Source organism: Populus alba, chromosome 2 (genome assembly GCF_005239225.2).
Source record: "Populus alba chromosome 2, ASM523922v2, whole genome shotgun sequence".
In the NCBI taxonomy this organism is placed as follows: domain Eukaryota; kingdom Viridiplantae; phylum Streptophyta; class Magnoliopsida; order Malpighiales; family Salicaceae; genus Populus; species Populus alba.
In genome coordinates this window covers 9,675,163-9,690,385 of record NC_133285.1, presented here as the reverse complement: position 1 = coordinate 9,690,385, position 15,223 = coordinate 9,675,163, and the positions used below count along the sequence as shown (strand labels likewise).

The following is a 15,223-nucleotide window of genomic DNA, read 5'->3' as shown; positions in this document are numbered from 1 at the left end:
ATTCGGGAAAGATTGCCAATGTTTTACATTTAGTTGACTATTGTATATTGATTTATGGTATATAATAGCAACCAACCAATTAGATTAAAAAAGGATATCATTAAACGGCATCGTTTCATCCATTGTTTCAAAAGAAAAAAAAAGCCCAAAATAATGCCGTTTTGAACGGCATTGTGGGTCTTCTTATTTTCCTGGACGTGCAAGGCAGGGGAAGAAGAAGCACACTACTAAAAACAAAGGCTATTAGCATCTGAATTTAGCAACAGATAATTTCATTGCTAAATTCAGTAACAGATTTGCAACGGATATATATATATATTATTTTTTTTAATATTAGCAACAGATTTTAGCAACGGAAAATCCATTGCTAAAAACAACGTAAAGTTTGCAATGGATTATCTGTTACTAATTAAAAAAATAATTATTTAAATATTAATATAAAACAAAAATTATATATACCGTTAATTATTTATTTTGCTGTCATTGCTAATTCAACACCTGAACCACCCCCCCCCCCCCCGCCCCGTGTTTCTAAAACAAAGAAAACAAAACCAACAGTTGAAAATTAATTAATTCCCAATCTCCTTCGTCCCTAATAACATCCATAACTATAGAAAAATCACCCTCTCTTCATCGATTTGATTTTCCTTTTGTCCCAAACTTTTCATCTTCTTCTCATTAGTTTTCAGCATCGTTAATTTTTTTTTCTTCATCTTCTTCTCCTTCATCTTAACAATTTCAATCTTTCTCTGTAAATCATCAAAAACACAGACCCATCATTAGCACCCTTTCTCTTTGTAAACGGGTTGGGTTTTGCATTCTCTTCTTCAATAAATCAGGTAATTAATTTAGGATTTATGTTTTTCTCCGTTGCAATTTAACTTACACTAACAAGTTTTAACCTAACTTTCACAATCTCAGGTGTTGTTCTGGATTATGCGAAAGCAATACAGGAAAGTGTTTTTGAGCAACTTCGTGTTGTTCGTGATGGTCAACTACGGATAGTCTTCTCTCTAGATTTGAAGGTTAAACTTTGGAGAAATTCCCTTTTGCTTTTATAAGCTTCTAAATTCTTCAGGAAGTGTTAGCTGAATTCCTGTCTTCTAAATTCTTTAGGAAGTGTTGGCTGATTTCTTTTGTTTTCTGGTCCTCCATTCTTTTGCCAGATATGCTCATGGGAGTTTTGTGCTCCACGACATGAAAAGCTTATACCTCGAAGATTGTTGATACCACAGGTTACCCTCACTTCACTTAATTAGTTACTTTTAATTCATATTGGAAACCATTTTTTACCCACACTATTTTAGCTGATTGACACTGATATGTTCAATATTCAGCAATATATGTACCTTTTTGTGCACAAATTATTCATTTTGATGATGGGTTAAGTAGGTTAAGAATTGCTATTTTAATCAATCTTTTTCAATCAACATGCTTGATGCATGTGGAATAACATTGATCAGTGTAATCCTTGTATGTTGTTCATTCGAAGTGAAATTAATTGAATTTGTTTGTGGCTTTTGGTGTTAGCTTGTTAGAAATAATGCTCAGAATCAGTTTTGGTATGAAAGAGCACCATTACTAAGTTTTTATTCTTTCTTCTTACTTGTCATGTCATCTTTATGTACTGATGCTTGTTTAACTCACTGCACTAGGAAGATTTGTGCTTCCATAGAGATGGTCAGTGGATCAGGATCAGATAAATAAATTGAATTGGACCTTGATGTAGCTGATTTTGTGATACTTGTGTTGTAGTTTGATTATATATTTGTTGATTTTATATGGACATACTATTAGCAAAGTCTGGTTCGTGGCCCTTTTCATTTCCATAAAAGGCTAAAACAACTTAAATATCCAGTTTATCATGAACAAACATTGATTTTAAGTAATGCCCTGTGGAAACTTTTTGCTTGTGTGGTTGTGTTTATTATGTGTTATTTTCTATATGGTTTATAGCCCTGTGGAAACATTGATCAAGAATTCAGGTTTTTCTGTTATATGGTATCTAGGGGCTATAAGATGATTCTTACTTACAAATATAAATCAAGTATTCAGTGTTTTTCCTTACATGTTGCAGGTAAGTCAGCTTGGTGCTGCAACTCAAAAATATCAGGCTGCCACTCAAACTGCATCGTCTAATTTATCTGTCCCAGAGTTGCAAAATAACTATACCATGTAAGTTGTCTCGTTGCATTGTGTTTATTCCATGAGCCTTTGGTTGAGCATGCAATATCGATAGTGACAAAGTTGCTGCAATTATTTGAGTACCATTGCTCTAGCAATCAAGCTCAATGATTTTCAATATTTCCATTAGATATGTACAACGATCTTTCATTCATTTTATCAAGCTGAATTTATATGGTGTGATTGTGATATTGAATACAAATGTAAATTAATACTTGGTTACAATGTTTCTTCTCATCTTTGCTTAGGATGTCCATGAGAGATATGAGACTAGACTATCAGTTACTATATTTCAAACATAGTTTTTCTATTCTTCATTAGATGATTTAAAAGATGGTTGGAGGGATGTTTCTAGTTATGTCTTGATTGAGTTTGCATTTACTTAGATTTATGACATGTAAGGGATAAAATTTACATTTATCACAAAGTGATAAAAATTATGTACCTTCTCATTCATCCTTTGTGGTTGACCATTTGTTTCATAGTTTGTAGACTTATTTTCTCTATATCTGCTGGAATTTGTGTTTTTATGAGTTTTGCATCCATTCATTTATGAACTGTTATACATGAAAGCAATGGGCAATGTCTTTTTTTTGTAATACATGTATAGTGTTGTACATGCCCTTTATTTGTTAATTGATGAGTTATCCTTCTTTAGGTTTGTTGCATCAGCTCGACAACTGGTAAAAGCCTTGGAAATGCCATTAGTAAACGATCTAGGATATACTAAGAGATATGTACGGTGCCTTCAGGAGATTTCTTAAATTATTTTAGGGTCATTATGGCTCATGAATTTCCTTGGTGGTTGCTTAGTGTTAAATGTCATGAGTAGCGTGCATTTTCTATAATTAGTTCCATGATAGGATGTATGTCTGGGGTCTCTTAAAATTTTGAAGAGAACCTTTTGGTTTGAAATATTGTAGTGTCTTCGATTTGAGCTTTACTCATTCATTTTCACTTTGTTTTTTTCTAGAGGAAAGCATTCTTATTTTCTTCTTCATTCTCATTCGCCGTTTAGATTTGAAACTTTTTTCCCAGTATTTGATGCATATGTGCTCTCCTATGCTGTCCTTTTGCTCATTGCAATGAATTTGTACCAAGTAGTCATGCCTAGAATGAATTGCCTTCCATAATACGGTTGCTCGTGAATCTTTGCTCAACTTTCTCAACTAGATCTTTTAGGTGTTAATTTATCTGTTATTTTTGGTATGATTGTACTTGATGACATATTACATGATGAACATGGATGGCTCACTTTCCTACAAGATTTGGCAGTTGCTTTACTTTTTCAACAACTTTCATTATACTTTACTAAATTCCATTAGATACAACAGTTTAAGAGCTGATTTTGTACTGGAATATCATGATTTCTGTATGCTTCTAGCCTCTATGCAAATATATTTTCTTTTTACCCTAGCTTACATTGTATCGCATCATCCTCTATTCATTATAGTAATTAATATCCTCTATTCACTATAGATTAATTAATATCTCTATAATATATTGTGGCATTGATTTGCCACTGTAATTATAAATTTCCTTATCTACCATGGTTGTTTGAAATTGTGGCTTGGAAATATCTTTAGGTCTGAACTACTGGTTTTATTGCAACAAACAGCTTTTGCAATGATCTGGGGTTGTAAATTTTTGATAATGTAATGAATGCTGGTTGAAGTTGGATGGCTTCTACATGCTTATCTCATGCTTTTACAAATCTGTCACAAACAGCTGAAAATGATCTTAATTATTTTGTCAACATTTACCTATGATTCCTTAAAGTCTGGATATGGCACTGAAAATATTTTTAATAGTAAGAATGTCAAATGGATAATGGTGATTTCAAGAATGTTTAATGAGGTTGCTAAATTTATCTGCTGTCTGATTGATTTTTTTCTCTCGTAATAATTTGTTCTATATCATTGTAGATATCAGAAGTGATAAATAGTATGAAAGACTTGATTGATTATAGCCGAGAAACAGGAACTGGACCAATGGGTATGTTTGACGAGTTCTTACTTGGGCTATTATTTTATTATTTTTACTTTTATGTTGGTGATTTTTTGAAGGTGTCCCCGTGAATGTTTCCTGCAAAAATTCATGCACATGGTGTTGTTGCTATGATAATCATACTTATCACCATCATACCATACTTGTCCTATGTTGTCATGTTGGGCACTGAATTATTTATTTACTTATTTTGTTTCAGAGAGTTTGGCCAAGTTCCCTCGGAGGACAAGTTCTTCATCTAGGTTCCATAGTCAAGCTCCACAGCCTGAGGGACACAACATGATTGTATCTTTTGTTGTTTTTTTTTTATATATATCTTCGACTTATTTGTATTCATGCAAGTTTAACTAAATTTTTATAATATGAATATTATTTTTATTCCATTTTTTATTAGTGATACAGTTATTTTTAATATTAATTTATGTTGGTTATATATATTCCAAAATTTTTAAAATATCCATAAATAATTAATTAAACAAATTAAAAGTCATTTTGATAAATAAATAAAATAATTAATTTAATAAAAATAATATACGGTCAGCAACGGATTATCCGTTGCTGATTGGAAATAATTCATCAATCAGCAACGGATAATTCGTTGCTGATTCACAAAACCAACAATGGATTTTTCGTTGCTGATTTTAGCAACAAAAAATCCGTTGCTGCAAAATCAGCAACAAATAAATTCGTTGCTAAAAAATCAGCAACGACAAATCAGCATCTGATATTTGCCGTTGCTGATTTCGTTGCTAAATTGTTTTAGCAACGGATTTTAATGTTATTTGCAACGGAGTAGTTAGTTGCTAATTACTATATTTTTTAGTAGTGGCAGCAGCCTTCCCCTGTATTTCTCCTCTCCCTCTTTCTCCAAAACCCTCAAAAAGTCACCAACAAAAACCCCCCACTTGTGTGCCATGTGGTCGAAAAATAGAAGAGACGTACCCCTTGAACGGTTCAAGGGCAGTTGCATATTGGACCGCCTTACCCATACGCCACGATTGGGCAGGGGTAGTAGGCCTCTCTCCCCCATGTTTTTGCCTATAAATATAGGGAAGAGAGAGCACACACAAAAAAAAAAAGGGGGGGGGGAGGCAAAAAAAAAAAGGAGAAAAAAAATTGAGAGTTTAAGAAAAAAAAGAAGAAAAAAAGGAGGAAAATAGAGAAAGAGAAAGAAAAAATAGAGAGGAGCATAATAAGGATAGAGAGGAGAGAATTAAGAGAGAGAAAAAAAATAAAAAGAAACAAGAAGCAGAGAAGGAAAACAAAGAAAAAAACACACAGGGGAAGAAACGATGAGAACTATCATCGCCAGCACCTCCATCGCTGTCAGAAGCGGCGTTCTGCCACCTCCACAAGCAGCACCTGTGAGCAGCTGCAGGTTAACTTCCCCCTCCTCTCCACCTCTTCTTTTCTTCTTCTCCACTGTTCACGTTGCATGTGAACAGTGGAGACATCTACTGTTTAATGGGTCGGGTTCGACCCAATTCTAAATTTGTTTTTTCAAAAAAATATTTTTTTGAAAATTTGTAATTTTTCGTGTATTTTCTACTAAATGTTGCTTGATATTGGTTTGTATTTTTATCGTAAAAATACAAATCGCGTATTAAAATACCTGGTTTTCATCAAAACATTAAAAAAAATAAAATTGTTTCATGCAGATTGCCACAAGTCTTTCAAAGCTAAAAATCATATTGTAGTTTCATACAACAAAGAAAACTTCAAAAAAATATGTTTTAGCATACATTTTGGCAGTCACGAGAATTTGACCAATATTTCAAAAATTCTAAAAACATATTTAGTTTTGTTTTAGTATCAGGGATTATGAATGTATACATAAAATATATTCCCAATATTAAAAAGGTATTTCTTTTGACAACATAGAACAATTAGGTTTTTAGCCGATAAGACAAGGATCTCCTTATAGATAAGGATTTTTCTTAAACTGTAGACAAACCGACAATTAGAAAGCACAAAAAATTCTTAAATTTTATTAGACAACAAAACAATGCAGCTTATCTTAGGTAAAATGTAGTTGGGGTACTAATACCTTTCATTTACGCGACCAGTCTCCGTACCCGTTCTCTGAGACCAGTTAGGATTCTTAGTGACTAAAATACTAGATGGCAACTCCCATTCCAATTTTTCACTGATAAAAGACAAGAATTCCTTGTCTCCCTATATTTGCCAGATAGACTTACGTCAACCTTGAGGGTGGATGATCGTCGCGATGCCGTACACATGCAACATTTTTAATTGATATTTTTCTATTTCATCATCCAGCATTTTATTGGATTTGAGCTTTGTAATTTTTTTTCTACTTTCTATGGAGATATTTTAGTCTTTCATAATGATTTTTTTTTATTTGAATTAAGGGCAAATTAATTTTTAATAATAATAATAATAAAATAATAAAAAAACCCAACCAATAGTAAAATTATTTTATTTCCCTTTAAATGGTGTATGTGACAGTCAAAATGCCTCAACTCTCATGTTGTCAGAAGCGTCTAGTGGAGAGGTAGCTAATGGGGCGGCAAGTGTAGTGAAATTCATGATAATGCTGAATTTTTTTTCTCTCTCTCTTCTCTCCTTGAAATCTATAATGGGTCAGGAAAAATTCAAATGTGTTCTCCCATTTATTTTTCTTTCAATTATGGTCCTACTTCTTTTGATTTGTCTTTATTTGTTTTGGATTTCTTTTGAATTTGTTTTTCTTTCAATTTCATAACTTTCTACTTGGTTGTATTTAATTTTTATATCAAACATGGTATTTATTTTTTTATTGCTATTTTTTTTAATCATTTTCTTGATTTTTTTTTTCTTTTCAATTTTGTCTCTCAACTTTATTTCATTTATTTTTTAATCAATTTTGACCCTTATTCTTTTAATTGCTCTTTTTTTGTCCTTTTCTTATTTATTTTTTAATTTCATCCCTTAATATTTTATTCATTTATTTTTTATCTAATTTTGATCATTATTCTTTTAATTGCACTTTTTTATTCTTTTCTTATTTTATTTTATTTTTCAATTTAGTCCATCATTATTTTTTCCATTATTTTTTATAGTATATTTTGTCCTTATTTTTTTTATTGTTATTTGTTTTTTTCTTAATTTTTGATGATTTGTTCATGATTTTTTTTTTCTTTTACAGGCTCATTTTTATCTCGTAACTTATGTTATTGATTTTAATGAGATTTTCTTCTGGTTTTGTTTTGTAGAATTAGTTTCGTACCCTTCATTTTACACCTATCCTATCACAACTCAACTCAAATTTCATAACAATTAACTAATTTAGTTCATTCCCTATTTTTATGCCTAGGCCAAAAATTTACACAGAAGGAATGACATGATTTCTTTCTAATTTTCCACAATTCTGACCATACAAACATCCGAACATACAAAAATATATTAAAACTAAATATAAAATGCAAAACTAAATTCATCCTTTCAAACATCCGAACATACAAAAATCTTGGTTCCATAACACAAACATCCATACTCAAGTTTAAGAATATATTAAAACTTTGTTCAAACACGAGAGTAGAGTATTTTACCTCTTAATAACAACATTAATTGTTTTTTACGAGGATTTTAGGTGAAAATAGAAGAAAAGAAAAATCCTCCCCCTCTCTTTGCTTAATGCATGGCCGGCCAACATTGGTCCCCGAGAGAAGCCAAAACACTTTTATATCTCCATGTTAAACTTATTTACAGCATTACCCTTTTGTTTAGTTAAAATATTTTCTGTTTAATTTAGTACCCTATCTCTGCTTTTTTATTATTATTATTATTATTATTATTATTGAACCGGTATTTATATCCTCATCCAATGATTTGGGTGGCATATTAATAAAATAAACTTTAATTAACTCAAGGTTTTTTCTTCAATATGTTTTTAAATTAATTTTCTTTTAATTTTATATTTTAAAATTAAATTATTAATCCTTAATTTTTCTAGTTTTTTTATGTTTTTCATTCCACGGATATCCCGATCTAAAGCAAGAAAATCTAGTATGTCATTCGTCATTTTTATATTTTAAAGGTATTTTAAAAAAAAATTAATTTTTTTTATTTTTTTCTTTATTTTAAATTAATATTTTTTAGTATTTTCAGATTATTTTGATACGTTTATATCAAAAATTATTTTAAAAAAATTAAAAAATATTATTTTAATACATTGCTAATAAAAAACACTTTAAAAAATAATTACTACTAAATTCTTAAATACACTATATAAACAATCGTGAAACGACATCGAATAATGATAGGTGGCATCGGTATTATCAGTTAAAGAAAATTTACCGGGTATACTATATATTTTAGTGATAACTGATAAATCAAAATAATAATAGAAGTGAATTAATTTTCTGGTTGATGCTTAACCAAGCAGCCAAGAACGGGAGAAGATTCCTTTTGTTTTTCTTCTAAGCTGGTTTGGAACGACGTGCAAAACATGTTTTCAAAAAAAAAAATTATTAAAATTAATTTTTTATATATTTTTTGAATTATTTTGGATGTAATAATTTTAAAAATAAAAAAATAAAAAAATTATTTTAAAATAATTTAATATAAAAATATATTTTAAAAATCAATCACAACAACACTCCAATAATTTATTATCACTGCCATCCATCACTCTTTACATTCTTCTCTGCCACAATCTAATAACCATAACCATCAAAAACATTTTCTTTTTATTATTATTAAATCAAATAAAAATAAAAATATCATCATCATAATAATCAATAACCAACCATATCACATAAAAAAAATCTGTTTATTTTTGTTTTTTTAAAAAAATATATTTTAAATTAATTCATTTTAGTATTTATAAATTATTGTTGTGCTATTATTAAAATAAATTTTAAAAAATAAAAAATATTATTTTTAATATATTAAAAAATAATCTAAAATACAATCACTGTGTTACCAGACTGGTTGTAAATCATAAAACTACTTGATATAGAAACGAAAAGAAAAGACACTGAAAGAGACAGCGAGAGCGAAATGGCGAATTTGTATGTGACGGCGGTGCCAACGGCGGATCTGAATAGGAACACGGAGTGGTTCATGTATCCAGGGGTTTGGACCACTTACATATTAATATTGTTCTTTTTTTGGCTTATTGTTCTTTCTATCTTTGGTTGCTCTCCTGGCATGGCCTGGACCATCGTCAATCTCTCTCACTTCGCTGTAAGTTTTCTTCCCTTTTTTTGAAAGAAAAAAAAAATTCATCGGGCAGGTTGGAATTTCTTGATTCGGGTTTGAAGAAAGAAAGCCTGCTGTTGTTCTTATTTTAGGAGTTTCAAGGATTGCATCCATGTTTGGTTTTGGGGTTTAGTTTAGTTTGCTCAATTTATCAAATTTCTTTAGCTGCATCGTATTTTGATTAAGTGAAATTATTAGATTATGTTTATCATCGAATGACTAGCCTTAGAATTAGTGTTTTCGGTTTCAAATGCTAAAGTGAGCACCTTTGATCTTCACTTGTTTGTTACAAGCAGATACCTGGGCGAACTTGGTCTCTCTATTTCGTTCCTTACAATGAACAGAAGAGTTGCACTGCCAATACACTCATTGATTTGGTTGAAAGTTTGGAATGGATAACTTTGTATGAAGTTTTCATGGAGTTGTTTTTTGAAGGATTTTGGACTTAAAAGATGACCACAAGCTAACATCATGAAAGAATGCTAAAAACCTAAATAAATAAGTTATCCAGGTAAATAGAGGATTGATCGGAGTGTCTCACTAAACTTGGAAGGATATGGTAGAATAGCTGTGCACTCTTCACAGGCATTTTAACCTCCTCCTCCCTTGAACCTGCATCCACCCTGCGTACAAGTAGAATTTGGTTCTAGGTCCTTTGGTACTACTATGAATTTATTACAAAGTGACCTCAAGAAACTTCATCAGCTATGCTAACAAGATATGAGCATTAGGGTACGTGGAATTTAATCAGACATTCTTAAAACCTGTGAGGCTATATGTTTTGAACTGTTAGCTTTTTCGGGTTTTCTTCTAAGCTTAGTTACTAAATGATGTAGGAAACACACGTGTTAATTATGACATTAATAGGTTGTGGATATGCAATGGATTTACCACCTATGATGGGCTATTTACCTTGGTGTAACCACAAGAGAACAGCATCATTTTTTCCTTCAGAACCAGTTTCTCACGATGATTATATATTAAATGGAAAGTCTGCAAACAAGTAGTATAAGCTTTTGGATTATTTTTCTTGATTCCTTGCATTTCACATCAAGGTACAGGAGGAGATTACGATCTATTGAACTAAGTTTTTGAGCTGTGTCATGTGGGGATTGGACTGATTTGTAACTATGCTGATATTTTGATCCTCTGCAGTCTATCTGTTGAATCCTTGTCATATGACCCTGTTTAGTTCTTAGGTAACTTGTGTTAATATTTAATGCTGCCTCAGTTAGAAGGAAGTTTTTTTATATCCTTTTTTTGTGGAGTATTACTATTTTCCCTCATTATGAACTGTTTGGTATAGGGTGTGTTCACTGCAGATTTGAATATATAAAAAATGTCATTTGGGGTATGCGTGTATTGTTTGAATAGAAACAGTAGGTAAATAGTGTATAATTGAGTTGAATGAATGCTTTTGTGGCTGTTAGCAATAGCAGAGTAGGAACTTTTTAACTAGTATCATTTTTCTTTTTCTTTGCATTACAAATGGCTTAACGCTGGTCTGTTTCTACCACCTGTACAACTGTTGCATGAATCATCATTCACTATTATGACAAATTCTATGTTCATTTCAGTGCTCTATCTGTCTTCATTTCCAGTCGCAGCTAAGTTGCTCCATTTTTTGTTGAACGATGATTGATTAGAATGCTTCGCTCTTCAGATCACTTATCACTTTTTCCACTGGAAGAAAGGAACCCCATTTGCTGAAGACCAGGGGATCTATAATCGGCTGACCTGGTGGGAACAGATAGATAAAGGGAAGCAGCTTACACGCAACAGAAAGTTTCTAACTGTTGTACCTGTGGTGCTGTAAGTTTTCTGAAAGAAATTTTATATTGATAAGTATGCTTGTGTGCACACATACTGACATGCTCCCTATTTCCTCACCAAAAAAAATTTGTTGGTTGATTGGTTCATAGTTATATGCATGTTAAGCAAAATTTTCTTGTCTGCTTTATGCTCCTCGTCAATCTTGTTGTTTATAATATATGCACAGAATGATTGAATTGTATATATATGTGGAACTCATTGTCATGAAGCTTGGAAACCTCTCTCATTTTTGTGTGGATGCGGTGTTCGTAGCTGTCCTTTTCTGGGCCTTCTGCTTTTTTATTTATTTATTTTTTTGGATTACAGTGAATACTTTTGCCCCTGTTTTTCACTGTCCATGAGATGTAATTATGTTTTTGGGAAGACATGAGCAAATTAAGATCTCATTAATTACCTTTCCATGATAGACTATGCACTTTGAATCTTGTCAAAGCTTGAACTTTTTGATGCCTAATGTTGATAGCAATGGAGTACAATTTGAGTTAAGTTGGAAGCAATCACTGAATGTGAAGAATCTGATATTGTAAGAATTCATTGTGCTCTTTAGTGAGATGCCGGTCTTTCCTGGGTTACATACTTAAATTGATTTGGAGAAGCATGATGCATGTCACATGGGTTTGCATATTGGTTACTGGAGTTACGCAGCTCCCATGGGCCAATTAAAATCTGCTTGAATTGGTGGGCTCCTAGGTTCAGGCTAGATTTTTATAATTCTAGTTCCATAGAGCAATGCGATTTTTCTGTCTTCAAGTTGCCTAAATGATGGGAAAAATTCTAGTTGTGTGTCTAAACCAGAGCACCAGGTAGCTGTTTAACCTTTTCCATGCACATTAGCTGTGTTCTAGACAGTAGCGACTCAGCACTAAGTTTTCCCTTGACATGTATTTGTAATAGAACACACTTGCGTTGGCAAGCCCTTTGTGTTTCATTTCATGCATTGGTTGGCCATTCAAGCTAGGCCTTCTTTTACACTGATCTTAAATTTACTTTGATGTTGTTTTCCCATGCTTGAAATTGAGATTACACTTCCATTTGCTGTCTCTGGCAGGTACTTGATAGCCTCACACACCACTGACTATCAACATCCAATGCTCATTTTCAACACTCTTGCTGTGATAGTGCTTGTTGTTGCCAAGTTCCCGAATATGCACAAGGTTCGGATCTTTGGAATAAATGCAGACAAGTAAGTTGGGCATGTGTTAAAAGAGTGGTTGTTTTACGTGTTTAAAAGCCTCCAATCCTTCTGCAGTTCTGCATAAAGGTTATCATATCTTTGTATAGAAGTCGGAACTTGAAGGATATTTGAATATGTGTAACGTTCTTGCACTGACTACTGTTTACACCCTGTTCCTTAAGTGAAGGATAAAGGTATCGAGTTAGAAAAGGACAAGATCTCGAGTTAATCTCTGTACAGTTGAGAAATGCCGTGTATCTTAGGCGTATCATACAGCTGTTATCAGCGTATGGCGCATTTTCACGGCACTGTAACTTTGGTTAAATTAAATTAAATTAAATTACTTTTACTTTTAATTTTTAAACTGAATTATTATTATTATTATTATTATTATTATTATATTTTAACCCAAACTTAACGTTGTGCGTGTTAATTTAGCATCCAAAAAAACTCTCTGCAAAATGAAACTGAATCTCCAGTCACTGCCATTTAGAATTCGTAACTTTTTTCTCGCAGGAAGACTGAAAAAAAAGTTGTCTGAACGTTTCAAATTCATACCAACAACGGAGAGTGGTCAACGAAACTAGTTAAAAAAACTAAATCTTTTGGGTGTTTCACTATAGCTATAGCTATGTGCATGCTTAAACATTTCATTATTGATTTTAATAATGGATTATTTCTTTGTTTTGGTTACTGAACTTTTGTTTATTCGATTGCATCTTTACATTTCTGTTTGTGGTGTTTGGTCATTGGTGGGTTGATTGTTTTTTCTCTTTGAATGTTCTTGAGGTATGGTTTGAATTTGTAGTATTAAGATAGAAAAAATAACGACGTTTATTTCAAATGTGTGAAAAGGTATGTTCAGTATACATATTATTTATAACTCCATTTTTTGACCATTTAGTTTTAGATTTTAAGTTTTGATTCAAAATTTTATTTTATTCATGTTTGTATTTTAGTTTTAAAAAAAAAGTTGGAAAACAAAAAAGAAGAGGGAATAGTCTGGTCGGTCAAATTCTAGCAACAAAAAAAGTAAATCTTGGTGTGTCAATGAGTTATTTGTTGAGAGAAGTATTGTTAAGATGTTATTTATATTTTATATGGTTAGAAAAAGTACATCACGACATTCATCTTTTTTTTAATTAATATGGGTTATTTTTTTGTTTGTTTTTTTATTATTTTTACAAATTAAAGGATTGTTTTGAGGTTAGAAATTGGTTTATTAAAAACTCTATTTGGAACGTCGTTGAAACTGAGTTTTTTTTAAATTTTAAATTTTTTTCTTGTTAAAAATTATTTTTTTTTTATATTTTCATATTGTTTTGATACGCTGATCTTAAAATTAATTTTTTAAAAAAAAAAAAAAAACATCTTTTTTATAATTTTTAAACAAAAAAATACTTTAAACCACAATCATTATCACAATTTCAAACATATTCTAAGCATTCTATGGTGTTTTCTTGCTGTTTTCATGTGAAAAGAGGGGTAAAAATAGGTCTGTTGGGTCAAATAAGTTGGAACTTAACTTTTCGACTACGTTAAGTAGCAGGAATCTGCTTTGGCAAATAATGCATCGTTTGCTTTACTTGCAGACCATGCAGGATTGATTTGGAAGCCCACACAAGCCTCATCTTTATTTTGGGCCACTGGTGTGGTCCTCCAAGTTCCAGGCAATTAAGCATATTTTAAACAACCTTTAATTTTTTTTCTTAATTTTTAACAAAATAATTGAAATTATATTTAGGATGTTATTTTCATTGAATATCATTTAATTCTATTTTTTTTTTCTTCAAGTAAGGTTATAGCATTTTTTTTTCACTTTTTTTTGTCATCCTTCATAATTATTCTTTTTCCTTAAAGTTTAGTCAAAACTCATTATAATAAAAAAAAAATTCAGATTTTATTCCATTAAATACTATTAAAATTTTTTTTTCAGATCAGATTATAATAATTTTTTAAATAATATTAGCAATTATTTTATTGATTATTATATATGAACCTACCGTACATGTTTTTTTAAGTTTGTGATCATGAATATTCAATGAAATGAAGTTTATATATTTTTATTATAAATTCTTAAAATAATTTTCTCAAATTAATCATTTTTTCCTTTGATTGTATACAAAATAGTGAGACATGTTTTTTTTATTGAAATTTTTTTTAATATCATTCCAAGTTTTTTTTAATTTAAAAGACGATACCTGTAATAAAAAAATATTTTTGTTAAAAAATGCATATAATTTTATTTTATTTTATTTTATTGTATGATGCTAAAAAATATGTTATCAACACCTAGCTAGTAGGTTGGCTAGTTACTACTTCGAGGGCTTATATTTTGATTTTTGGCATGTAGCTTAAATGTTTACAAACTTGTTATAAGAAGCTCTAAAACTCTTGGTGCTTTCACTATAATAATTAATAGTAATTTTCTCACAATTTAGTCCTTCAAATTTATGTCTTTAATTGCATCATTTTTATGCTCAAATCATGACTAATTTATCAAGAATTGTTAAGGAGGGACACAATTAAAAAAAAAAAAACAGAACCAAAGTGTAAAATAATGAGAAAAGAGTGGCATTCTAAAAAATAGAGGGGAAAACTTACTTTAGTCCATTTTTAAAATTATAAATTTTTAGTCCCTTAATATTTCAAATTTTCAATTGCGGTATAGAACTTTGTTTTTTTTTTTTTTTTTAATCTATGGCTTGAGAGAGAAAAGAGAAAATCACTAGATTATAATGGTAGAGAGTCTTAGTTGACACCGATTTAGATCATGAAAAAGATCGATATTGCTATTAATGAGTTCTATTTGATAAGGAG

The 15,223-nt window shown here is 30.8% G+C and overlaps 1 protein-coding gene and 1 long non-coding RNA gene across 3 annotated transcripts; both read left to right on the top strand.

Moving 5' to 3' along the window:
• The first annotated feature begins 530 nt into the window (after positions 1-530).
• LOC118063445 (uncharacterized) lies at positions 531-4,501 on the top strand. Of its 2 annotated transcripts, none has more exons than XR_012169294.1 (4): positions 531-839; positions 922-1,025; positions 1,167-1,235; positions 4,391-4,501. It is a non-coding gene; the product is annotated as an uncharacterized lncRNA (long non-coding RNA). The 2 variants fall into 2 exon arrangements; XR_004689906.2 differs by lacking the exon at positions 4,391-4,501 and adding an exon at positions 2,078-4,383.
• A 4,627-nt stretch (positions 4,502-9,128) lies between these two features.
• LOC118063475 (uncharacterized) lies at positions 9,129-12,767 on the top strand. Its single transcript, XM_035077520.2, has 3 exons — positions 9,129-9,381; positions 11,060-11,208; positions 12,278-12,767. Exons 1-3 carry the CDS (start codon positions 9,196-9,198, stop codon positions 12,414-12,416), a joined length of 474 nt encoding a protein of 157 aa, XP_034933411.1. The 5' UTR covers positions 9,129-9,195; the 3' UTR covers positions 12,417-12,767.
• The last annotated feature ends 2,456 nt before the right edge of the window (positions 12,768-15,223 follow it).

Coding starts and splice junctions, on each gene's coding strand:
- LOC118063475 (XM_035077520.2), top strand. CDS start 9,196: ATGGCGAATTTGTATGTGACGGCGGTGCCAACGGCGGATCTGAATAGG. Junction 9,382..11,059: donor TCAATCTCTCTCACTTCGCT/GTAAGTTTTCTT, acceptor TTCGCTCTTCAG/ATCACTTATCACTTTTTCCA. Junction 11,209..12,277: donor ACTGTTGTACCTGTGGTGCT/GTAAGTTTTCTG, acceptor TGTCTCTGGCAG/GTACTTGATAGCCTCACACA.